This window comes from Lepidochelys kempii, chromosome 1, assembly GCF_965140265.1.
Source record: "Lepidochelys kempii isolate rLepKem1 chromosome 1, rLepKem1.hap2, whole genome shotgun sequence".
Lineage (NCBI taxonomy): Eukaryota > Metazoa > Chordata > Testudines > Cheloniidae > Lepidochelys > Lepidochelys kempii.
This window is the reverse complement of record NC_133256.1, coordinates 264,584,490-264,611,843: the sequence shown is the minus strand read 5'-3', so window position 1 is coordinate 264,611,843 and position 27,354 is coordinate 264,584,490. Positions and strand designations below refer to the sequence as shown.

Genomic DNA, 27,354 nt, shown 5'->3' with positions numbered 1-27,354 from the left:
TGAAGTAGAACAGGGCTATTTTTCAGTGATTCATCCGCTGGCAATCAGAGGCTTAAGGACACCCAAGAGAATGGAGGTGCGTCCCTGACTAATAATCATTGATGGATCTCCATGAATTTATCTAATTCTTTTTTGAATCCACTTTTACTTTTGGCCTTCACAGTATCCCTTGGCAATGAGTTCCACAGGTTGACTGTGCCTTGTGTAAAGAAGAAGTACTTCCTTTTGTTCGTTTTAAACCTGCTACCTAATAATTTCCTTGGGTGACCTCTAGTTCATGTGTTATGTGAAGGGGTAAATGACACTTCCTTATTCATTTTCTCCACACCATTCATGTTTTTATAGACGTATGTCGTGTTCCCCCCCACCCCCCCGGTCGTCTCTTTTCTAAAATGAACAATCCAAGTCTTTTTAATCTCTCCTCGTATGGAAGCTGCTCTGTACCCCTAGTCATTTTTGTTGCCCTTCTCTGTACTTTTGTCAATTCTAATATATCTTTTTTTGAGATGGGGAGACCAGGGCTGCCTTCAGTATTCAAGATGTAGGCATACCGTGGAATTATATCGCGGCATGATGATATTTACTGTTTTATTTTCTGTCCCTTTCCTAATGGTTCCTCATTCAGTTGGCTTTTTTGACCACTGCTGCACATTGAGCGAATGTTTTCAGAGAACTCTCCACAATTACTCCAAGAGCTCTTTCTTGAGTGGTAATTACTAATATAAACCCCATCATTTTGTATGTATAGTTGAGATTATGTTTTCCAAAGTGATTTACTTTGGATTTATCAACATTGAATTTCATCTGCCATTTTGTTGCTAGTCATCCAGTTTTGTGAGATCTCTTTGTAACTCTTCACAGTCTGTTTTGGACTTAACCATCTTGAGTAATTTTGTACCATCTACACACTTTGCTACCTCATGGTTCACCCCTTTTTCCAGATAATTTATTAATATGTTGAACAGTACTGGACCTGGTGCAGATCCTTGGGGGACCCCGCTAGTTAACTCTCCCCATTGTGAAAAACTGATCATTTATTCTTACTCTGTGTTTCCTTCTTTTAACCAACTACTGAACCATGCAAGGACCTTCCCTCTTGACCCATGGCTGCTTATTTTACATAAGAGCCTTTGGTAAGGGACCTTGTCAAAGGCTTTCTGAAAGTCCAAATACACTAGATCACCCATGTCCATATATATGTTAACCTCCTCAAAGAACTCTAATAGATTTGAGGCATGATCTCTGTTTACAAAAGCCATGTTGACTCTTCCCAAACATATCATGTTCATCTATGTGTCTGGTTGAAACAAAATGATCAATCTGCCTGGTTCTGAAGTTACTTACCAGCCTGTAATTGCTAGGTTCACCTCTGGGACCTTTTTAAAAAAATTGGTGTTACATTAGCTATCCTTCAGTCATCTGGTACAGAGGCTGATTTAAGTGATAGGTTACATACCATAGTTCGTAGTGCTGCAATTTCATATCTGAGTACCATTAGAACTCTCTTGGGTGAATGCCATCTGGTCCTGGTGACTTATTGCTATTGTTTAATTTATCAATTTGTTTCAAAACCTCCTCTATAGACAGCTCAGTCTGGGACAATTCCTCAGATTTGTCTTTTTTAAAAAGAATGGCTCAGGTGTGGGAATCTCCCTCACATCCTCTGGAGTGAAGACTGATGTGAAGGTTTCATTTAGGCTGTGTACACAACTTATTTAAGCTACGTTGTGCAGGGGTGTGAATAAGCCAACCCGTGAGTGACATAAGTTGTGCCGACCTAAGCGCCAGTGTGGACAGCACTATGTCAGTGGGAGAGCTCTTGCCTCTGCTGGAATAATTAAGTCTATGGGAGAGCTCTCTCCCATTGGCTTAGAGCATCTGCACCAATGAAGCTGTGCCACTGTAAACTCTGCGCAGTGTAAGCCATAGCTTCTCCGCAGTGGCCTTATCTATCTTCAGTGCTCCTTTTGCACCTTGATCGTCCAGTGGCCCCACTGATAGTTTGACAGGCTTTCTGCTTCTGATGTACTTTAAAAAATATTTACAGTTAGGTTTTGTGTCTTTTGCTAGTTCCTCTTCAAATTCTTTTTTGGCCTGTCTAATTACACTTTTACATTTGACTTGCCAGAGTTTGTTGTTTTCTATTTTCCTAGGCAGAATCTGACTTCCGTTTTTTAAATGATGCCTTTTTGCCTCTAAGTGCCTCTTTTACCCTGTTGTTTAGCCATGGTGGCATGTTTCTGGTCCACTTACTGTTTTTAATTTGGGGTAAAAAATTTAATTTGAGTCTCTACTATGCTGTTTTTAAAAAGTTTCCATGCAAATTGCAGGCATGTCACTCTTGTGACGATTCCTTTTAATTTCTGTTTAACTATCTTCCTCATTTTTGTGTAGTTCCTCTTTTTTGAAGTTCAGTATTACTGTGGCAGTCTTATTTGGTATTTCTCTCCCCCTGCTCGGGCTCCCCATCTCCCGATGTTAAATTTAATTACATTATGGTCACTATTGCTGAGCAGGTCAGCTATATTCACCTCAGGGCCTTTAATCATCAAACTTGGATAAAGCAGGCTCCCGGAACCACAGGAACCAATCGGGTCAACACTACCCTTCCGAAGTGGATCCTGTAAGATGAGTGCCACGGGGATCTTTTGGAAGACATCTTTAAAATCAGGGTGCAGTGTTCTCTACCTGGACCCTTGATCCCAGTACTGATTTTATAGGAATGTGGTTTGTGCAAATGTCCTTGGCTAAAATTCCCATTCCTGTTGTTCAGTGTGCTGAAAAATGGTGGGCTGCATTTTACCTTGTAAAACATTTTGGCATCTTTTGGGATACAGAAACTATATAAATGTAAAGTATTATTTACCTTTGGACTTTAAGGCATAGATTTATACATCTGAAATCTTACTAGTGTTGTGTAAGGATTTTCAAAGTAAAACACAGGCAGGTTTTCCATATTATAATTTGTCCTGCTCCTGCCAGGGGTCTTTTAAAACCTTTTACTTGGTTCCTGACTATAGTCATGTAACAGGATGGCCAGGCTTTGCCTACCCAAAGAGCAACATGCTGAGACTTTTAGGGCTGCACTCCGAGTTCCTGCCTTGCTGGGTAAAAAGGGTGTTTTTTATCAGTCAGTTAGCTTACCGTGATGGAAAAGCACTATTGAGATGTGCTGTTGAGGTGCCTTTTCCTCACTGCTAAAAAAGGTGCGCATTTTACCTTGAGATAACTTATGTGCATGAACTTTTCTGAGGTGGAGCGACAGTGAAGTCCAGGCACTCCAGTTTTGCCGTGAGGTAAGCTCCCTGACGTCAACACGTGGAGGGGCTATAGAGCTGTTTACTTCAGGATAGCTCATGTGCATTAGTTACCCGGAGGTAAAAAACACTTTTTTAGCAGTGAAGTCCAGGCCAAACGTATCTGAAACCATGTTAGCTGGCTCTGGCCATGTTGTAGCCACGGCTCCCCCAGGCTACACCCATTCTTATCAAGTGAACCAGTTACACCTTTGCTGTAAAGATGCTGCTTGCTGAGCTGACATGTTCCAGCAGGAAATGCTCCTTGACTTGAGTGAACTTCTCTGTCATGCAGGGACTTGTATGAGTTCAGGAGCCTCACCTCTGTATTAAAGTTGGGAGTTGCAGAATGCTGTATACTCCATTGTTTAGGGCTCCAGAAAGGGACTCCCTAAGGAGCACGGTTGCTATACACCCTGATGAAAAGATAGGTGGTTGCCAAGGTGTTTGAGCCCTGGTGACTAATTTGGTTCTTTCTCTATTCCATGCCTTTGAGGCCTTCCCCCGCCCCAGGAAATCAATTTGAAAGTAAGCAGAAGTTTTGTTTCCTATAATGTAATTGGAAGGCTATAGTTGCTGTAGTAAAATATATAGTAGCACGCTCTAGGCATCACATCTGTTCTGATACATTTAAGAACCTAACATACAAAACAAAATTGTCAGTATGTATAATGAAGATATCCTGGATATATTAAATCTACACCAACTGACATTATGAAGGTAAAGAAGCTGTGTTTTTTATTTAAAAATGAACATATTTTGTAGGGATGTGGGTTCCAACAATACTGTCAGAACTAATATAAAACTTCCATCAATTTCAGAATGGACTGTTTCTGACTGTCTTGGGGGTTGCAGTCTTCCACCCCAGCATGCTTTATATTTAAATCTTCAACCTATATTTAGAGAGAGACAGTCTTACATACAAACATTTTGTAATGAGTTTATAAATGGCTTTGGCTTCCACATCCATCTAAATTAGTGGCTACCTCCTTTATAGTTCAGATGCCAATAACTGTTGAGTTGACTTTTTTGTTGTATTGCTCAGTGTCTGAACTGCTTATGGGTCACTCTAATTACAGCATATGTAACTTTGGACAGATTTGTAAATTTGCATTACAGAATAGCTTGTATCTAATTTAGCATCTTTTTGCAACATAATGACTTATAGGGCCAATGAATATGAACTACCCATCTTATTTAACGCATCTAATAGATTGACATTTAAAACAATGCACTAATGGCTTGTCTTTATTGCATTGTTAGCTTGACCTGTAACTTGAGTTTTTCCCCTAACTCCTGTCCACATACAAATCTCTAGCTCAAGTTAAGTGATGCTTTAAGCTTAAGCTAACTGGCTTGACAGGGAGGTGGGCTGAAGGTCAAGCGCTGCTAACTGGAGTTTATAATGCAGTGGGGTTGCAGCAGCTCAAGGTACAACAACTCATAGTTTTGCTGATCCAGTCACTCTGACTTGCCAATCATGCTCGCTTGAGGTAGCTGGCTTGAGTGTAGTAACTTGAGTTAACTGTTACAGCGCAGACAAACCCCAAGATGCACCTCCTGAGTTCTTATTCATTTTTGCAGTAAATGCTTTGGTTTAGGGTGACCAGATAGCAACTGTGAAAAAACAGGGCAGGGGATTGGGAGTAATAGGCGCCTATATAAGAAAAAGTCCCAAAAAATGGGACTGTCCCTTTAAAAATGGGACAGCTGGTCACCCTACTTTGGTTCATATAGACTGAGATCCCTGTGGTTCTGTTTCCTGGATCTGCTGTACACCAGGTGGTGGCACTGTGGGGTGTAGAGAGCAAGTGAACCACCTTACGAGGGCATGTCGAAAGTGTGTGTGTGGGGGGGAGTTTGCATGGGCCATTGAGGCCTGTGCAGGGGTTGTGCCCCAAGCCATACCATCTTCCTGAGATACACTGACAGCTGTGTGATCCAGCACCCTCCCCTACCCTCCACTTAGCTCCATCACCCTGGCCTCCCTGGCTTACCTCTGAGCCTCCAGTTACTGCCAGCTCCTGCCTCCGTTAATGAATCAATTAATGCCTGGTCTGCACCCCACAACAAATCAGCCTAGCTGGGCCCCTCCAACAATAAATTAATGCTTCTCCCCCCACAGTTAGTTCTGTACAAACTCCTCTGCTGGGGTGGCAGGAGTGGTGACAGAAATCCCCTGTCCTTCCAATGCACACACAGTTCCCCAGCCTGGGGTGATGGTGGCAGGAGCCCACACACATGCTGGGCTGGGATGGTTGTGCCCACTGCTTTGGAGGGGGAGGGGATGAAACCCTGCCTCTGCTCTCTCCTTCAGGGGGTGAAGGTGGGATGCAGCTCTTCAGGTCAACTTACTCTTCATAGTGGCAGCTGACTCATCATCTGAACCACAGTGGCAGGACTGGAGCCACTTCTGCAGATTTATTGACTGTCTTGGTTACAGTGTTCTCATTCTGAAGGCTTCCGCTATAAAAACCAGCACTAGAGACTTAATCCTTTTTAAAAAGAAGGCAACTTGTTTAGAATGGAAGATGGCAATTGCCTGCCATAGATTCCTACTTGCCCTGGGGGAGTAGATTTTTCAAGCCCTGGTTGTGATAGTTAAGACTGCTGATACCTATACTAAAAAGCAATTACACTTCACAGTGTTATAGTGGAGTGTTTGGTTTAACGTGAGAAACTTCTATGTCTGGAAATTAACAAGCTTCCAGCAGCAGCAGCCTTAATTCTGACACTCACCCATCTCGTATTCCAAAGAACTCCAATATCCTGGGGGGAGAAGACTTGTCTGTTAACCCACTTACTAGTTTGAATCAACTCCCCTGTGGACCACAGCATCTCGCATATCTCTACACACTGGCCACCTGAGACCCGGTCCCATACCCACCAGCCCATTAGGGGCTATACATTCCAATTCCCCCATTCACCTTCCCTGTATTAGACCAAGGGCCAATCCACCTGACACCAGCCAACACCCATCTTTTACCATAACTGCTATACCTGTATGGGCTGTGGTAACCTACATTCCTCAAAATTATGAACTCCACATCTGCCTGTAACTGATGGTTTGAGAGAGAATTTAAATTAGCAGTCTGTAATCCTAGTCTGAGTCCTTTTGGGGACACGAAAAATGTATCCTTGCTATGATTATTCAGATGTTTACTGTGTAAATGCAGAGTGTTAGCTTCTTAGAGAGCCCTCCCATGACAACTAAGATTGCAAAATAACTTACGTAAAAAGAAGTGCATGAAGTTCAAGGGTCACAATTTTTCCTCAATCCCTTTATTTGTTTATGTATTTAAAAAAGACCAGTTTTGTTTCGCATTCCCCAAAAGTGCAGATGCTGAACATTCTTGTAATAGCTGCTTTGTGAATATTTTACTGTGCTCTTGTTTCGAGCACTCCCTGTGAATTAGGCCACCTTTTGTTCTTCTATTGGCAGTTATCATATTAAGGCTCTTGTTTGATTATGTGGGGCTCCTTATTTTAATGAGAGCAGCTTTTCTACTGGCTGTTCCATCCATATATATATATATTTTTTTTAAACAGTCAATGAAGCCTCTTACTGGGGCTCTCTCTTGGGACAAAGGATTTCTTATGCTAAAGGAAAAATATATGCCCCTGGACTAACTCGTGGGAAGCATAACATGCTCATTTGTAATGCCTGCTATGTACCCTGCCCTTTTCCTCTAATGTGTGGAGAGGAAAATGACCGGGAGAGGACAATCCCACTATTTATTTTGTTTTCCTGCAAATAAAAAGGTGATGTAACTCTTGCATGTTCAGATATAACCAACTCAGGGCATCTTTAGTAAATCTTTAATTGATCAGCATGACAAGTCTGATACAAAGAAAAAAACTTCTGTCTGAAAACAAACTGATTTCACAGTAGGTGTAACTGCATGGTCTTAAGGTATGTTTTGTAAAGTTTTATTAAAATATGTTGTAGTGGGTGGAATACAAAGGCCAAGGTAATGGGGAGAAAAGATGGGAAAGAAACAACACAAACTCTTCTTAGGAAATGGAAATACTTCGGTCTGTAGTAAAACTTACAGTTTAGAGAAAGCTAAAGACTTGTGTTACAAATGTAAGCTTATGTTTCTCTTTGACTTTACACACACACACACGCAGTCAGAACATCACAAATGTGCTTTAATCCCACTCTGGCTGTGTGGTGACTCTAGAACTTTTTTCCTGTTGTCATCAAGCAGGTTTTTCTTTTTCTTTTTTTAAAGAAATGTCTGACAGATGTCTTTTTCTAACATGTGGTATTTACTCCAGAGTGATTGACAAATTATGAAAGATAAATGTATATTTCAGAGTTCATGCAACAATTATGTTGGGCATTCCTGTATCATATGTATGAAAGACATTCTGAATTTTTTTTCCTTTCAGTTTTATTAAGTGCATGTGTGATTTTAATTTAATTATTTTGCTACATGAAATAGAATTACACCATATATGAAATGCATTATAGGATATGGCATTCTTTGGAAAGGACATTGGGGTAGGGGTTATCTTGTTCTGTGTGTGTACAGCGCCTTTCATAAGGGGGTCCTTGTTCAGGATTGGGGCTCTTAGGCCCTACCACAGTTCAAATATTATATAATAAAAACATTTTGCTTTTGTCTTTCTGTGTGAATTTTGACTTCTCCTTTGTATTCCATGTGAATAAACGAATTTTTATAAATCACTTCCTTTTCCATACATAATATTTTACTTTAAAGACTGAGAGAACCTTAACACATGATTTTCTGCAGTTATGCTGTTTGTGATATATAGGAATGGACTCCAACAACCTTAACTTCAAGTTAAGGTTTTTTGGGTACATGTTGGATAACTGATGTAATAGCACACTTGGAATTTTTTTCCTCTTCTACAAGTCGGAGAGCTTTGACACCTTGGAAGCACGTGAACCGTTTCAAATACTATTTATAGCTAAATAGAAGTGAAGAAACGTGCCATTTTGTCCTGTAATATTTACTGTTTTCTGACGGTGTAGAGTAGTAAAATATCAGGTCAAGATTATAACTGTGTTAAGAGAGTCAATCTGACCGTTTTCACCCAATAGTTTTTTAACTTTTATATGAAATTAGAAGTTATTCCATTAAAAATAATTTGCTGTTTTGTTTTTTTTTCGTCTCTTCCTCCCTCCCGCCCCCATTTCCAGGGAAACACTCTCGTATAAATACAGATGACCATGCAGCATTCAGTTCAGGTAAATGACATTAATAATAAAAATGCTTGATATTTCTTATGGCACCTTTTCTTTATGCAAGGATCACAGGGCACTTTGCAAACAAATTACTGCAAGGCTCACAATTGTCCCTGTGAGAACTTTACCATCCCCATTTTACAGGTGGGAAAATGTAGTCACAGAGGTTAACTGACTTGCCTTAGGTCACACAGGGAGTCAGTGGCAGGACTGATATAACCCAGACGTTCTGGAGCCTAGCCTTCTGTTTCAACTGCTAGATCACACCACTTCTCCTTGAGTGTTGTTATCTAAGAGCCTTTCTAAGGCCAAGTAAGAGACTAAATCAAACACAATTATTCCTAACATATAGTGACTTTATTTGTGTAACTATTAATATTTAGATTTTGCAAAGTGATTAATTCTATAAGAGAATATATAGTCAGTCCATCCACAAGTTAAAAAGTCTGGTGGGATCAACTGGCTAATCCTGGATGAACTCAATCAACAATTAGTTGTGTGTCTGGACTAGGTTATCGGGGTGATGGGATGGTGAGGGAATGAAATTTTGTGGGGTGAATGAGATCCTCTGAGAGGAAGGGGTTTTGATTTGTTTTTCTTCATCATTTTTTCTTCATCCCCATTATTCTCCTTGACTCCCGAAGCTAACCCTTAATAATGTTACTGATAGACATTTCCCTCTCTCATGGGTTTTTCCTTTCTTTAAATTCTACAAGGAATTTCCCAATGGAAGTTTGCCAGGAATCATGGGATGAATTACTCCAAGTTTACCCTTCTGTCTCCTTATCTCACAGGGTCATATTCCAATGATATATCTGTGGAAGGATTTCTATATGGAAGGTGTGAGAGGAAGAACTTGAATTTTTCCTTTCTCATTGTCTCCTATTATTCAGACTTTTTTCTGCTTTACTCTGTGGTGAAGTCCTTCCTTGCTGCTTCTCTCCCTCTCCCAGTACCCAAACTGTCCTAAAGAACTTGCAGTTCAATATAACATTTTCCTCTCAGGTACTCCAGTGGAACTCCATTGAAAACAGTGGAGTTAAAGGCACAGATTAATACAATTCAGAACAAATTTTCATCTGCCCCAGTTTCTCTGTTACGTTTTCTTTTCTTGACAGTCACTGGGCACTGCAGGTAAAGTTTCTGCAAGGCTGGCTTTTATATATCATGTCAGAATTTCTTATTTCTTTGCTAACATGAGACAGGTGTTGACACAGGGAAAAAATACAATTAGAAGACTTGGACTGATATCCTTTTTTTATTGATGCTATGGTATATTGAGCAAATGAAGTCTTCCTTCCTGCCCCATAGTGAGGAAAACATTTTCAGTGCCCCTGCACATTGCTTTAGAATGGTTGAATACAAGAGGTGAAGACTAGTGTCTAAAAAGTGTGTGTTCCTGTATTAAACAAGTCTGAACAGTAACACATTTTCTACTTTCAGAGTGGTAGCCGTGTTAGTCTGTATCAGCAAAAACAACGAGGTGTTCTTCTGGCACCTTAGAGACTAACAAATTTATCTGGGCATAAACTTTCCTGGGCTAGAACCCACTTCATCAGATGCATGGAGTGGAAAATACAGGAGCAGGTATAAATACATGAAAAGATGGGAGTTGCCTTACCAAGTGTGAGGTCAGTCTAATGAGGCAATTAAATTAACAGCAGGATACCAAAGGAGGAAAAATAATTTTTATAGTGATTAATGAGAGTGGCCCATTTCAAACAGTTGACAAGAAGGTGTGAGTAACAGTAGGGGGAAATTAATATGGGGGAAATTAGGTTTCTACATTTTCTACTGTAGCATAAGAATTTTAATGTTCTTTTTTCCCCCTAAACAAAAACCTCCTGTGAAATCTTTGATCAAAGAGAGAGAGAGACCAGCAGCAAATTTGGTTTTAGGCTGTAGATTTGTCTTTTTATATTGTGGATTCTGCCCAATACTAACTTTCTTACAAGTTTTATGAATTAATTCTTTATTTATAAGGCAGTTTAAAAAATAGACCTTTTTTGGGAGAGAAATTTTTCTTATATAACTCAGAGGGACAACTGTAAATCATAGTGATGTGGTAGCATCTGAACTTAGGAATGAAGATTGAAAGCTGCAATAGATTTTTGCAGGGTTGATGAGTGGCTTAAAAAAAATCAAAATTAGATCTCTTATGTCATTACTTGATTATTGTTTGTGTGAGGAAATTATCAGATTCCATTACTGGAGGTTGCAACTATTAGAGCCATTTGTTTTAACTTACTGAAATCTTGTTTAGGTGTGGTTTGGAGATGATATTCCTCTAACTCCACGAAGCCCTCTGACTCCCAGACATGGCCCGGGCTTGGCAGATGTTTGCCTGTATGATCAGTGGATATCTGTGCGGCATGAAGCAACTCTGGTGCCTATGCAGGAAGATCTATCAATCTGGCTATCTGGATTACTGGGTAATGCTAAAATACATCATTGTCTAATGAATTTGAAAGATCCATTATCCTGGCCAGTGTTGACCTTTCATATTCATAAATTTGCTAAGAGCGAGTGAATGTGACTGGGCTTGCATAATAAGGAAAACTGAATTAAAATGCATGTTCCAGTTTCAGATTTTATGAGCAGATAACTGTCGATGCCAGCTTAATACCTCTTATTTATATTTCCTGTTCAATGACTGGTCTGTCTGTAGTCTAGTTAAATAATGCATATTTTGTTTGATTTTTATCTGTGTTTTAATAGAAATAGTTTATAATTAAATATGTTTATTTACCTATAAAACGCATGCCAATTCTCTTTACAATCCAAAGTTATAGGGTATAACTAACACAGGCTGAAACAGTGGTTGTTGAGAAGGGGGAAACACAGTACAAATACTAATTTAGAGATGTATCTCTATTTTTTAGATTTAATAAAAGCTTATATTTATATTACTTCAGTGGCAGTTGATTTTTATGGTGAATATGTAAGGTAGCAGAAATTTTAAAGTTTATGCCATTCATCAGTTGTTTTAGTTGAATGGAATAAAAACTGGTACTCAAAATTCTGATGATTTCACTTCTATTGTAGACTACAGCCCAACTTTGTGTCTTTTTAATAGTGGAATGCCATGTCTGAGTTGTCTGCATATAGTTTGTGTTAGCTTGCCTTCTTCTGGAATAATTCTAACATTTTCCAGTTTTTATTTTCAGGGGTAGACGTTACAGCGGAACGGTTGCTGGAAGAGCTTGATAATGGCGTACTACTCTGCCAGTTGGTTGGTGTCCTTCAAAGTACAATTAAAAAATGCTGTAGCTCAAAGGACTTAAGGGTGAGCCATCTGACTAGTACAGTAATTGATAAACTTCATCACTTTATGAGCAACCAATTTTTATCTGCATTTAACAAATTTGCGTTCTGTGTGCATTGTACTTGGAAATAAGAAACACGATGTCTTTTTTTATATTTGTACTCTGTGTTGTAGAAGCTGACAGGAAGGCCTACATTTTTAACTATAGCTAAATATATTAAGGCTACATATCAGTAACTAACTGCTAAAATTCTTCTCGAGGGAGGTGTTTGATAGTAAAAAGGGAGCAACTTTCACAGAGCACCATGTTGTATATTTATAAGTAGGGTCCTACCAAGTTCACTGTCATGGTCATTTCATGGTCATAGCATTTTAAAAATCTTGAATTTCACAGTTTCAGATATTTGAATTTAAAATTCAAATAAGGCAGAATTTAAAACCATGGGGAAGGTTGCCAGGCTATTGTATGGGGGGTTATGGTATTGCCACCCTTATTTCTGTGCTGCCTTCAGAGCTGGGAAGCCGGAGAGCGGCAGCTGCTGGCCAGGCACCCAGCTCTGAAGGCAATGCCACCATCAGCAGCAGTGCAGAAGTAAGGGTGGCGATACCATACCATGTCACCTTTCCTTCTGCACTGCTGCTGGCCGCAGTGCTGCATTCTGAGCTGGGTGCCTGGCCAGCAGCCACCCCTCTCCGGCTACCCAGCTCTGAAGGCAGCATGACAATACCATGACCCCCCTACGGCAGGCAGATTTCGCGGGGGGGAGACCAGGTTTCACTGTCCGTGACACGTTTTTCATGGCTGTGAATTTGGTAGGGCCCTATTGATAAGGGACACCCATGAATGTTGCAGATCATCATTGGCTGTGAAAGGAAGAGAGAAGATGTCTCACCTATATCCCCAAAGTTAATAAACTGCTTTAGAAAAAACTGAAAGCAAGTCACTACTTTCTAAAGGAAACTCTACCCTCTTTCTCCCTCCGTACCACACCCATCTGCTTATGGAAGGGCTTGAAAAGTGCTTGAATGTGACAGCCAGTGCAGTTTCACTATATTCTGGGGGGATGGGGTGAAAAGGATTGTGTCGTCCATGTAGCTAGTCAACACCCTCTGTGTACTCTAGAGATGTGCTCTAAGAGTAATCCTTTTGCCGCATTGTACAGGGAGTTTGAGGGTGCAGCCAGTGGAACCATGACTACCTAGAGCCACCACCTAAACTTCCCCAGGTGCTGTGAGTTGGTGGAGGTCAGCGGTAGAGACTGCTTCAGGAGAGGCCACACTACTGCATCCCAGGATGCAGAGTTGCAGTGGAAGATTTCTTTTCCCCCGCCTTAATTCTTGACTTCAACAGAATAACCATACACCCGCTGTCTTCTTAGACTGTGCACAAGAATGACGACTTGCTCCTTGAAGGCCTATATATGACCTGGCTGTAGCTAGCCATCAAATGGGGAAAGCTTCATCTGCATTCCAGATATGCATGTAGGTTACATCAGCTATTAAAAAATAATAAAATAGTTATTAGCCAGCCACCATTGTTGTACTTTAAATTTGATATTCTTATTTGATCTTATGAAAATGTGTTTCAAAATGTCATCTATGTATCTGTGCACACAGCATATGTACATTAATTTTTGAAATACTTTTTGCCAGAATTTTCCTATGAGACGTGTTCCATGTAAGAAGAATGCACCATCAGGATCCTTCTTTGCTAGAGATAATACAGCCAACTTCCTGAACTGGTGTAGGTGTATTGGAGTTGATGAGACTTATCTCTTTGAATCTGAAGGGTTAGGTAATTATCTCTTTTTGTAAAGTTATTTTGGGGGCATAGAACTCTCCATGGACCCTCTCCTGACCCTTACTGTGACACTTCCTTGGGGTGCCCAGGATTGTGACTCACCCCTCTGCCTCAGCTGTAGAGAGAGAGTTGCTGGTGCTAAACTGTGTATCAGTTCCCCGACAGGTTTCAGAGTAGCAGCCGTGTTAGTCTGTATTCGCAAAAAGAAAAGGAGTACTTGTGGCACCTTGGAGACTAACCAATTTATTTGAGCATAAGCTTTCGTGAGCTACAGCTCACTTCATCGGATGCATTCAGTGGAAAATACAGTGAGGAGATTTACACTCATTCAGATAGCCACCCAAACACACACCTCAGGACTCTGCCAACACTTATTTTGCCTTGCAGGGTAACACTTAGTGTACCCCCATCCCTGAGCTCCAGAGAAGAATCCCCCTGTAGTGTCCAGCCCCTGGCGGTAGACGCTCACAGTAATTACCAAGTTAATCTGTCCCCAAAAAGACAGTGTACACACAGCTGGAAGGTTACACGTCAGGATCAGGTCCTCTATAACACTGAATTATAATTTGTTTATGGTTAAAATGAGTAAGTTTATTAACCAAGAACCGAGATTCACAGATTCAAATGAGTATTGAGTAAGAATAAGGGAAACAGAAATGGGTACAAATGAAACAAAGTATAAAACATTTTCTAGATAGTAAAGCTTTTAACTGGTTATAATCCTTGTCTAAAACAGTCGCTCACCTAAGATTTTTCTGCAGGGCTTGCTAGTTTTCAGTGATAACCAGGACCTAGATTTTATCCCTTTGTCCTTTGAAATGTATCCTTCTGAAGTGCACCCCAGATGAGATTTATTTATTTATTTTTCTGACATGCTGACACCATGTTGAGTTCACATCCCCCCCATCCATCTATTTTTCTTGTTCACTTTACATGCAAGTGGAGTTCCTGTGTATTGACTTTACCGTGCTTAATTTATATTTCACAGAGAGAGAACTACCTTCCCTCCTGTCTGGAAGAAACCTGGTTCTCCCTTTGTTTGGTTACAGACTTTAAAGCATAATATCCATACATATGCATAATTCCTCATATCATCTTAATACATCCATTTTACAACAACTTTAATGATCAGTATGTCACCAGCTTTCATTTGATACCTGACAAGATGCTTTTGGATAAATACTATGATTGCAGCGTGTTAGGTGTAGTGAGTTTGTCAGGCCTGATAGGAGTTACTGACAGAACAATGAAGCCTTTGCCAGTTGGCACTGAGGTGCTCTTCAAACCATACTTGTATGAGACAGGAATAATCATAAGCAGTGATTGGGACTTTGATAGGACGGCTCATGTGAGAAGCTTTGCAGGATCATTTGCTTATGGCTGCATTGAGTAATCTGACTGAATAGTGTCTTTGAAGCCTCTGAAAAATTGCATTGTGGGAGGAAAAAATAAAAATAGTGCAGTGAAATGCCACATTTTCTGCATAGCAAAAAACCCCCAAAACAGAATAATTGAAAGAAAGACAAGCATTTTTTCTTTTAAAGTGCCAAGAGACTACATGGAAATTGTTAAAACACAAAAATCTCCTTTATTCGGTATTAGAAATCTTTCTTGCTATATAAAGTGGTCAGAATAGTACACGCATGATGGCTAAATTAGAGAGCTACGTCAGGATTCTGTGCCTGAAGTTACAACAGTCTGTTAGTAATTAACGTTTACCTCATGATCTACCCTATATGACTCTCAACCCCTGACTTTTCCCCCTCTAACTAGACGGTTACGGAAACAGATTGTCAATAGAGTTTATGCCTCTAGTGTTCAGCCTGTACTTTGTTACCAGCAGCTGCTAGACTGATCTTCCAGATGGAATGAAATCTTTGACTGCTCATTAAGAAAAGTTGTACATTCATTGTAAGATAATTAATTGTTTTTGCATCACCTACTTTTTAAATAGAAACAAACAAGCACAAGCCTTTCTGTGGCAACTCAGGTACCCTTTAAATATTGCAAAATTCTTTGTCTATCAAAAGAACATATAAAATTATCTATATTTGCAATGTACATTAAAACTTGCAATAGTGACCAAAAATGTAGTTTGCAGTTACAGTAAGGGTGATTTTATTTATTTAATTTTAAAAAACTGTTATTACACACTGCTAATGTTTATGACACTTTAATGGCCTCTGTCACTGCCTACTCTTTTATTGGCTAACTATTCTTTGAAATTCTCATTGCTACCATTTGGAGGTGCCCATTCCAGTTCCTATCTATCTGTCTTTCAATCTAATCCAGGGGTGGGCAAACATTTTGGCCCGAGGGCCACATCTGGGTGGGGAAATTGCTTGCAGGGCTGTGGGAGGGGGTGCGGTGTGCAGGAAGGGGCTCAGGGCAATGGGTTGGGGCAGAGGAGGGGTGTGGGGTCTATGAGGGGCTCATGGAAGGGGGTTGGGGTGCAGGAGGGGTGCGGGGTGCAGGAAGGGGCTTGGGCAGGGAGTTGGGGTGCAGGAGGGACGCAATATGCGGCAGGGGGCTCAGAGCAGGGAGTTGGAGCGCAGGAGGGGTGCAGGGTGCAGGAGGGGGATCAGGGCGGGGAGTTGGGGTATAGGAGGGGTTTGGGCTCCAGCCAGACGCCACTTACCTAGAGCGGCTCCAGGGTGTCAGCGGCGTGCACTGGGGCCAGGGCAGGCTCACTGCCTGCCTGCCCTGGCCCCGTGCCAATCCGCTCAGCGGCCGGCACCATGTCCCTGTGGCCCCTGGGGGAGCCTGTGGGTACCCTCACCTGTGGGTACCTCCCCCGAAGCTCCCATTGTCCGCAGTTCCCCGTTTCTGGCCAATGGGAGCTTTGGGGAAGGTACCCACAGGCAAGAGCAGCATGCGGAGCTCTCTGCCGCCCCACCCCTACCTCCAGGGGCTGCAGGGACGTGGTGTGGCCGCTTCCTGGAGTGGCGTGGAGCCCTCGACAGTGGCAGTCCCGTGGGCCGGATCCAAAGCCCCGAGGGGCCAGATCCAGCCTGCGGGCCATAGTTTGCCCACCACTGATCTAATCTAATCTAAAATATTAAATTTATTGCTATATTTCAGTCTTCAGTGGTGCAAGTAGGAGAAAAAAAATGCTTGTGTATATCCCCAGTTCACTCTGTATAAACTGAAGAGCCTAAACTCATTAAATGCACTCTGAAACAACTACTTAAAATATGTTTAACTTCCTTGGGATCAGCAGTCAGGATTTCCCAATGCTGTCTTGTTTTGTTTGTAGCTAGAAGTATTTTGAAATCTGTTTATTGCTGTTTTCAGAAACTGGCTCTGTGGCATAAATGGCAACGTTGTGTGCCTTTGGCAATGAGTCTTATTAGGGAGGCTGCAAGTCTTCTCACCCCAATTCCCCCCCTGCCCCGACAAGCTTTCAAGCTCTTCTTGACTGGTGAAGTGGGAATGGCTGCTTTTGTGATTTGGCAATTACCCATTTCTGTCCAAGAGACATGCTGTAAAAACAACCCCTAGAATGGGCAGGAGGTTATGGAGGTAGCGAATTAAGTGACCCCAGAATGGCATTCACATGGGCAGCAGTGTGTTTCTGGATGCTCTGTCCCCCTCGCCCACTCTGATACCAAGCCAAACATCTTGATTGCTAGTGAAACAGAAGCTTGAGACTTCTGTTTGTGATCTAGGCATAAAGCTACTTGTCTTCACTTTCAAGGCCTTCACAGCCTATCCCACCCTACCCATCTTCTCTCATTCACTATCAAGATGTCAACTCCCACCTCTGATTGGCCCTTGATGTCAGCCTCCATCACCCACCTGTTAAATTTTCAAACAGGCACCTTCTGTCTTGTTGAGGCTGTTTGTAATATCCCACACTTGAAAACTTAGTCTTGTGTGTTTATGTATCTTGTTTGCAGGATGTAAAGCTGGCTTAGGGAATGGGTGAAAACCCTACCTGCCTTCTATTTTCTGTACTTAGTTCACAGGCCACCCCTTATCTGGTAAAGCTTTTCAGACGTGAAGTATGACTTATTTTTTCCTCTGTAGTTTTGCACAAGGATCCAAGACAGGTGTATCTCTGTCTTCTGGAAATTGGTCGCATCGTATCAAGGTATGAACTCCGTGTAGTTTTCTAACTAGAAGCTAAAAATTGCGTTCTGTTAAGCATATAAAGTTTTAGTGTTGGGTTACATACCGTATTTTGCAAATTGAAGTCTTTTAATACAATGAAAATAGATTCTATTTTGGTTCAGAGAGTAATTAACAGCTCTGCTGTTATGGCCTACCTATGCTAAGGATACTCTTCAAAAATTTCCCATCATTGCTAATACCTGCCTGAATGCTTTCTAGTGAGGTTCAGTTCCACACTGCTGCTTAATACAGGTTACGCCTAAACGTCACAATCAAGCACATAGATAGCAATAAGATATTTACATCTGTAAGGAGGGGAGATCATCAATGGAGACCTAAGTGGCCTCAAAAACAGAACTTTAACTCTTGTTCTTAAAACTTTAAATTTGAAAAATGCCTCAACTGTTGCAATCATGTCATACCTTTGAAAACCTCTAAGTCTTCTCAGTCTCCTGTTTTCCACTGAGAATAAGAACAACTTTCTTAACATTGCCTCATAACTTAAATTGTTCTGATCTGGTGAAAACTTTACTATCTTCTGCTGTAGCCTCTCTGAGACCATCTTTCCCCCACTGTGGTACATTCACTGGGGATGTGTACCTGCTATTTAAACGGAACCCAGACAACAGCAAAATGATTCTAAGCAATTTAAAGCGTGTCTGAGAGAAATTCTAACCTTAATGCTATTATTTAACTTATTAGATAATTAATCCTCTGACTGACCAGACTTTTCTTATATGAGCTGTTTTTTTTTCTCTGTTCAGTTATTCAACACTTTGCATGTATTTTCTTCATTGGCTCCTTTGTATTTGTTTAGTTTCATAAGGTCTCCTCTTACCCCATTATCATCTTTATATTTGTGTTCAGGTATGGAGTTGAACCTCCTGTGCTAGTAAAACTGGAGAACGAAATTGAGTTAGAAGAGACATTGTTAATGACCTCCGGGCCAGTAACATCTCTCAGCACCCCAAAGTCCTGTTGCCACCATGGGGAACTGCATGAAGCAGTAAGTATTGTGCATATTTTGTGCTTTGAATTACTCCAGCTCCTAATTTTGCATATGTGCTATTTAGATCATTAAATGCAAGGAATTTCTATGTAGCATATAGGTGCCTTCTTGCATTGAAAGGGCAAGGATAGGCCTCCGCCAATGGACATGTTCTAAATGTACACAGTGAATCTTTTTATCTATAAGTCGTAGTATTAAATGGATGCATGACAAACACTTCAGCAAAGGGAAAGCTTGTACTGAAATCTCTCCCTCCTTCTTTCCTGTACTGATGGAAGACAGGGAAACACTGAATGAGGAAAAAAAACTTGGAAATTTAATGCAACATACTGGATGTGTAAGTCTTAACTGGTATTATTTAGTGGTACTTGGCCAAACTATTTAATATTAAAAGAATAGGCTTTTTAAAACATATGTTTCAAAAGAAAGGGTTTTTTTTAATATGAAAACTTGCTAAAGAAACAAACCTGCTAAAATATCTTGGAGTAATGTGAGAACAAATTTCTGTAGTTGCACCCCTAAGGAAACAGACTTTCATCCAACTATCTTGGAGAATACTGGTGCTTTTGGACCAAGTACAGAATCTTGACCAATTTGCTCATCTTATGAGACAGGTCAGACTGGGCCTACTAAAAACCATTTCAACAATTCAAGAGTGGCCCAGTCATCTGGTACAATTCCTTGAGACATAAAGTCTATCTTTATGAAGCTACCCTTACAACTATTGACAAATGAATTGGGGTAAAGTAAAGAAAGGGAATTTAAATAGGAAAAAGTTTGTTCTAATAAAATGAGAAATTAGAAGCACCAGATCTGCGCACACACAAGATTACTTTAATTTTTTGAATAGCTCAGATGTTCTCGTCCGTGCATGTGTGCCTTTCTATGACCTTCTTTTATATTACATCTAGGAGTTTTATCTGCTCAGGCCATCTTGTAATGAGGGAAAGTTTTTTGACAGGGATATATTTAATCTTTTGCCATGGTTAAATGACCTATCAGTGGTTAATCCACAAAACAAAAAACACAACACACATGTAATCTTTTTTTGAAAAAACTCAATTTTCTAACAATTTTCTACTTTCCTTTTTAAAATCTAGGTTAAGCACATAGCAGAAGATCCTCCCTGTAGCTGTTCCCATAGATTTTCGATTGAGTACTTATCTGAAGGACGTTATAGATTGGGAGATAAAATACTCTTCATACGAGTAAGTGCGGTTCCTCAAAATGTTTCCTCACCTCATTTGTTAGCTTTGCCTCTGTCCTATACGGCCTGTGGTCTGGGGTTTTTCACCTGGGTTCATATGTCTGTCCAGCACAACAGGAATGTACAATCTGCATGTGTTTTGTCTCACTGGATTCATCCCTGGACCATTGGCAGTGTCCCTCCAGTCTTCTTTCCCCTTGGAATCTCTTGCAGGTCTTTGGTAACCTCTGGTGACCTAGGAGCATAACAGGGAGGGAATACTGTTTAGACACATGAACACTGGAAATCAAGGACAGTAGATTGTTGTAATGTCCCATCAGAACGTCCATACACCCGTCTGTAGTAATGACAGTTTTATACCCTAGGGACCTCGGAAAGGGACCCGAGGGTGGCCCATCAAAATACTCCTCTCGTCACCAGCTTGGTGGAATGGCCTCAACCTCCACTTGGAGGCGGGGATAATTGCTCTACAATGGGGGCAGACATTCACTCTATGCATAAAGCTATGAGAAGCAGAACTGGCAGGAACTTGAGTCTGGTCATAAGGAAAGTGTTGTTTTTTTTGTTTTTGTTTTTAAACCTGGCTTAGAAACTGGTGTGTGGATAGACTGGGTGGGCATTACAACAACCTGCTATACTAGACAGTTGATAGAGTAGTGTGTGCAGCAGCCAGGAGACTTTGGAGTAGGGAGAAAGAGGCAGAAAACTTCTTTTCTCTTCTGACTATCAGAGGGTGGTTGGAGCTTCAAATATAATACTGTCTAGCCAGAGACTGAGCCAAAAGCATCTTGGTTGAACCTCCAGCACCTGCTCTCCAGCAGCTGTGAATCTGGGATTTTGTGTCAGAACACTGCAGATATTTGGGTAGTGTCTGGGAGGGTGGGAAAGACCAAGAACGAGACAGATGACTTCCTGTCTGGCTAACAGGTTTAATCCTCTAGTCTGTAGATATCTAGTACATTTCCTCCCCCACCGCCCCCCAGTCCTGGCTGTTGGCACTCTGATCTGTATGAACTAATTCGAAAATATTAGTTTAACAAGGAAACAAGCACTGAAGTCATGAAATATTAGCTACACAGAAACTGATCACTATATATTTGTGTCTTCATGACTTTCATATTAAATTTGTATACAATTACATTTCATAAAGAAATTCTCTAAAAGGGGATATCGTGATTTTTATACTGTAAATAATGACCCAAACATCATTGCCATGTAAATAGTGACAACCAGAAAGAATCCCTTAAGTTTAAAGTATAGTGCCTTACTGAATTGTGTCTGCACTTCAGGTTCTGACTCTGAATAAAGGAAGATAACTGAATAGAATATTAATCCTTGAATGTTGACTATCAAACTTCTGGGCTATTGAGTAGTGTAGCTGATCTACCCCTTAACCTCACAAATTCTTATGCTATCCTAAATGTTGAAGGGGCATCATCAATGTGAAAACAACTTTTCTGTCTGAAAATGAGGTACCTATAGTTTGAAATGACACATACAATTACTATAACGGAAAGAAGTAGGCAGGAACAATTTTCCTTTATTATTTCAGTTTACTGTGTACATGTTACAGACCTGCCTAGTAGCTACCCCCAGTTCGTTATAAATGGATCCAGCCTTCCAAGCCAGTTGGGTCTGAGCAGAGTCCATTCGCTGTTTTCTAGCTCTGGGCCTGTAAGGCAGATGCTTGGGTGCAGACTCCCTGTCTGACACTCTTCGTTGCAGTGTAGTACTCTGCTGTCCATCTGCCCTAGGCTCCGAAACCAGAGCTGTTACCTCCCAATCTGCCCTAGTTGCTTGTGTATGCACCCCCAGCGTTTAACTTTGCCATGGGTGCTCTGGTTATACTTTAACTCCTTAGGGACCAAGTGGCAGGTAAGGCAAGGAACACAGGTATTTCTTAACCTCAGTAATCCTTACTCTCAAAACATACAAGAGTTACAGATCTTTGGGAAAAATAACAAGCCTATATGCCCTCTCCCCTGAGTGTATGTTCACCCATCTCGTGAGTCCTAAGCCAGTCAGTATGTCAAGTGGATATACTGCCCTCCTGCCATCTGGCAATGGTTGGTCAGTGAGAGAGAGGCAGCCTTGAGCAGATCCTACTCTTAAATAAAGCTTCTGTCTCCTCTGTCAGGTGACCAACTGATCAGCTTCAGAACCACAGTTGGGTGATTAACTGGGATGGCTCAGCACCCTGGAGCCAAAACTAGGAAAGCCAGTTTCCTTCTGCCTAGCCACACTCTGTAGCAAAACCGTTGTTCTAAAGTTGGACGCCTTTGGTTGGAAAACAATCACAGTTGATGATTCTAAAGTTGGTTTTTCCATGGAGGTGTTGGGCATTACAGTAAGCTGCCTTGCATCTGTCTTTGACTGCTCTAGGCAGTTCCAGTTACGTACCGAAAGGATAGGTCACATTCTTTGAAAGTCACAACTTGATAGAAAGGTGGGTGAGGTAATATCTTGTATTGGAAGGAAATGTTATTGGGTTGCTGTGGTGGGGAAAACACCACAGCAGCCCAACACTGTAGCATTTAATTTCAGAAAGGGGAACTACACAAAAAGGAAGAAGTTAGTTACACAGACATTAAAAGGTACAGCGCCAAAAGTGAAATCCCTGCAAGCTGCATGGAAACTTTTTAAAGGCACCATAATAGAGGCTCAACTTAAATGTATACTCCAAATTAAAAAACATAGTAAGAGACTGCCCCCATTAGCTAAACAACAAAGTAAAAGAAGCAGTGAGAGGCAAAAAGGCAGCCTTTAACAAGTGGAAGTTAAATCCTAATGAGGAAAATAGAAAGGAACATAAATTCTAGCAAGTGAAGTATAAAAATATAATTAGGAAGGCCAAAAAAGCATTTGATGAACAACTAGCCAAAGACTCAAAAAGTAATAGAAAAAATTTTGCTAAGTATATCAGAAGCAGGAAGCCTGCTAAACAACCACTGGGGCAACTGGACGATCGAGATGCTAAAGGAGCACTCAAGGAAGATAAGGCCATTACGGAGAAACTAAATGAATTCTTTGCATTGGTCTTCACAGCTGAGGATGTGAGGGAGATTCCCAAATCTGAGCCATTCTTTTTAGATGACAAATCTGAGGAACCGTCCCAGATTAAGGTGTCATTAGAGCAGGTTTTGGCACAAATTGATTAACTATACAGAAATAAATCACCAGACCAGATGTTCTTCACCCAAGAGTTCTGAAGAAACTCTAATATGAAATTGCTGAATTACTAACTGTGGTAACCTATCATTTAAATCACCTTCTGTACCAGATGACTGGAGGATAGCAAATGTGACGCCAATTTTTAAAAAAGGCTCCAAAGGTGATCCCGGCAATTACAGGCCGGTAAGCCTAACTTCGGTACCGGGCAAACTGGTTGAAACTATAGTAAAGAACAGAATTATCAGACACATAGATGAACAGAATATGTTGGGGAAGAATCAACACACCTTTTTGTAAAGGGAAATCATGCCTCACCAATCCATTAGAATTCTTTGAAGATGTCAACAAGCATGTGGACAAGGGTGATCCAGTGGATATAGTGTACTTAGATTTTCAGAAAGCCTTTGATAAGGTCCCTCACCAAAGGCTTTTAAGCAAAGTAAGCTGTCATGGGATAAGAGGGAAGGTCCTTTCATGGAACAGTAACTGGTTAAAAGATAGAAACAAAGAATAGAAATAAATGGTCAGTTTTCAGAATGTAGAGAGGTAAATAGTGGTGTCTCCCAGGGGTCTGTACTGCAACCAGTCCTATTCAACATATTAATAAATGATCTGGAAAAAGGGGTAAACAGTGAGGTGCCAAAATTTGCAGATGATACAAAACTACTCAAGATAGTTAAGTCCCAGGCAGAACAGTAAAGAGTTACAAAGGAATCTCATAAAACCTGGTGACTGGGCAACAAAATGACAGATGAAATTCAATATCAATAAATGCAAAGTAATGCACATTGGAAAACATAATGCCACTATAACATATAAAATGATTTGGTCTAAATTAGCTGTTACCACTCACGAAAGAGATCTTGGAGTCATTGTGAATAGTTCTCTGAAAACATCCACTCAATGTGCAGCAGCAGTCAAAAAAGCTAACAGAATGTTGGGAATCATAAGAAAGGGATAGATAATAAGACCAACTATCATTGCCTCTATAAATCCATGGTACACCCACATTTGCGTGCAGACGTGGTCACCCCATCTCAAAAAGGGTACTGTATATTGGAATTGAAAAGGTACAGAAAAGGGCAACAAAAATGATTAGGGGTATGGATTAGCTTCCATATGAGGCAAGATTAATAAGACTGGGACTTTGCAGCTTGGAAAAGAGATAACTAAGGGAGGATATGCTTGAGGCCTATAAAATCTCTGGTTGGGAAGACGATAAATAAGGAAGTGCTATGTACTCCTCATAACACAAGAACTAGGGGTCACCAAATGAAATTAATAGGCAGCAGGTTTAAAGCAAACAAAAGGAAGTATTTCTTCACTCAGTGGAACTGTGGAACTCCTTGCCAGAGGATGTTGTGAAGGCTAGGACTATAACAGGGTTCAAAAAAGATTAGCCAAGATGGGCAGGGATGGTGTCCCTAGCCTGTGTTTGCCAGAAACTGGGATTGGGCAGCAGGGGATGGACCACTTGGTAATTGCCTATTCTGTTCATTGCCTCTGGGGCATCTGGTATTGGCTGCTGTCGAAAGACAGGATACTGGGCTAGATGGACCTTTGGTCTGCCCCAGTATGTCCGTTCTTATGACCAACTTCTGCTGGTGAGACTGACGAGCTTTTGAGCTACACAGAGCTGTTCTTCGGGTCTGGGAAAGGTAATCTGGCACTGACATGGCTATAGCAACATTGTATACAACAATTTGATACAAACATAAACCAATCTGTCACATTACACTTATTATTTTATTACACTATAATTCCAGTTATCTGAATTCCCTTTTTCTGAAAATCCTACTTATCCAAATCCAGTATGTCCCCTCTCCAGAGCCCTGTGTTAGTTAATAACTTTTTTTTATCCTAATCCAGTTATCTGAAAGTTTCACATGTCCCCCAGGCCATTTGGATAAATGGGAATGTACTGTATTTGTATTACCATAACACCTAGTAGCCCATAGACACTCAGTTGCCCCTGCATATTCAGTCAGTGGCTCAGTTGCTGGAAAAAACCTTATTAATGTCAAGAGGGGAGCAGAAAAACCCTGAAATCCTTTCCTTTTAAAAAAAAGGGGGGGGGAAGGGGGAATTTAAAATAAGAGGAAAATCAGGCTATTATTTAAAGGCTGCTATTCAGGAAATTCAGGCTATTATTTAGAAATAGGATACATTAAAGTTGCTAGTGCCTTACACTTCCTGTGTTACATTTGGTAATAAATTGTGTACTAAAGTAGATATGATTTTAGAGTTCTGCCATTCTCAGATGCTGCATGGAAAACATGTGATGGTACGTGTTGGTGGAGGCTGGGACACTCTTCAAGGTTTTCTTCTCAAATATGATCCATGTCGAGTGCTGCAATTTGCAACTCTGGAGCAAAAAATCCTGGCATTCCAGAAAGGTGGCCTCAATGAAGACACCCCTGATTCATCATCTAGAACTCTGCAGCCTCCTTTCATGAATCCCATATCGGCTATTAATATGTTTCAGAAACAAAATTCAAAACCAGCCACTCCTGTTTCAGTTCTAAAAGCTGCTCAGGTGGCCAGTGGTAAGCAGGCATTATCTAAACGTCCACAGTCACCTGCCCTGTCATCCCCAAAAGCAGCAACCAAGTCCATATCAGCTCGTTCCAAGTTACAAGGATCTCCAGCAAAGGGTGCCCAGTCTCCTTTCAGATCCTTAACAGGTGCTTCAAAGAAATTGGATTCTTCTGCACGCAACTTACCATCTTCTGTTATTTCAAAACTTGCACAACCTGTAAACAAAAGTTCTTCACCTGCATTATTAAATACTGCTCCTGATTGTTCAGGGCCACTGTGCAAACGCATCTGGTCCCCTGATACTCCTAACATCAAAATTCCACCATCCCAGAATTCTCCAGCAGCAATTTTACATCCTACCCTCTCTTGCTCTACAAGTCAGCTTTCAGAATTACCTGGGACAAGAGAGATGACTGCTTCAAAACAAAAATATGCTCCTTCTAAATGCAAAACTGTATCTAACTCTACCACCAAACTTAATTCTGTTGCTTCAAAATCCTCATCAAAATCTGCTAGGCCACCTAACGCAAATCTGCCTGTTGTTTCTAAGCCTTCACATTCTTATCAGTCTCTTGCAAAAATAGCAAAACCTGCTTCCAAATGTAACAATGAAGCATTGGGAATAGGGTCCCGGCCTCCCAGAATAGTGCCACAAACAGGATCTGGCCCAGGGAGGAATCTCAGAACCACTCCTGTCTTAAAACAGCCAGGTTCTGCATCTTCGTCTGCAGCTGGTAAAACATCACAGTTAATGCCTCCACTGGCATCTCCAAGCAAGAGCGTAGCTTCAGCTGCTAATAAACGACCTGCAGTAAAGTGTTTACAGGGGCAAGATAGCAGTATAAGCCCACAGATAGGATCCAGTTTATCAAAACATCCTGAGCGCACTCCATTATCTGTTGTACGACTTCCCCAAACTTCAGCCAAAGCACAAACGACAAAAAAGACAGCACAGCCTTCCACAACAAATCTCTCCTCAATCAAAACCTCCCAAAAGAGCGATGAAATCCTGGCTTCAACAGCCAAGAAACCCGTCTCAAAAGGAAAGACTACAACTGCATATGGTAAGGGGACGCCTCGTGTATTAAAAGATCCTATTTTGAAGGCTAAACAAGATGATCACTATTTTGTTATGACTGGCAGTAAGAAACCCAGAAAGTAAGCAGAAATATGGTGCTTTCCATTTAAATAGCACTACACTAATCACAATGGTAACACTTTTATGTCTCAGACATGTATGAGACCTAAGTGTGTGTGTTTTTTTTCTATAAGGATTTACTAAATACTCTGTCCATACTTTGTAGTTAAATACCATTCCACTTTTATTACATATGAAAAGCAACTTTACTTGCTATTCACCATAGCGCAGTACAGACAGAGTACACCAGTTTGTTGATACCATGATGATTTAAGGCTGTTTTGGTTTTGGAGAGGAGGGCTGTTGCTGCTTTCCTTAAATGGATTTTAGCTTCTTCTCGATATTTCTCCAAAGTAGGATCCAGATGATGATTCAGAACGCTCTGGTACATCGGTGTCAAGTACCTGCTGTTGCTAGTTCCATTACATATACTGTACTTGTATAATATCACTAAAAGCCAACTTATTTGAAAATAAAGATAACAGGATTAACACTTTCATTTGGATGGGCAGATGATACGGATTCTACGAATTAGGACTCTAGGCCAAGATTTTCAAATGGCTGGTGATTTTTTGGGTGCACACTGTGAGATGCCTTAAAG

General features: G+C 40.9%; 1 protein-coding gene across 1 annotated transcript; it reads left to right on the top strand.

Annotated features, from left to right (window-relative positions):
- Positions 1–27,354, top strand: GAS2L3 (growth arrest specific 2 like 3). The gene is made up of 9 exons (XM_073330959.1): positions 1–76; positions 8,467–8,514; positions 10,775–10,943; positions 11,679–11,797; positions 13,430–13,571; positions 17,607–17,670; positions 18,558–18,696; positions 19,800–19,907; positions 25,338–27,354. Exons 2-9 carry the CDS (start codon positions 8,491–8,493, stop codon positions 26,775–26,777), a joined length of 2,205 nt encoding a protein of 734 aa, XP_073187060.1. The 5' UTR covers positions 1–76; positions 8,467–8,490; the 3' UTR covers positions 26,778–27,354.

Excerpts from the sequence above, each read along its gene's own strand:
- GAS2L3 (XM_073330959.1), top strand. The coding sequence starts at position 8,491 with ATGACCATGCAGCATTCAGTTCAG. Across the intron at positions 8,515-10,774 it reads CCATGCAGCATTCAGTTCAG|GTGTGGTTTGGAGATGATAT; the intron begins GTAAATGACATT and ends AATCTTGTTTAG. Across the intron at positions 18,697-19,799 it reads ATGGGGAACTGCATGAAGCA|GTTAAGCACATAGCAGAAGA; the intron begins GTAAGTATTGTG and ends TTTAAAATCTAG.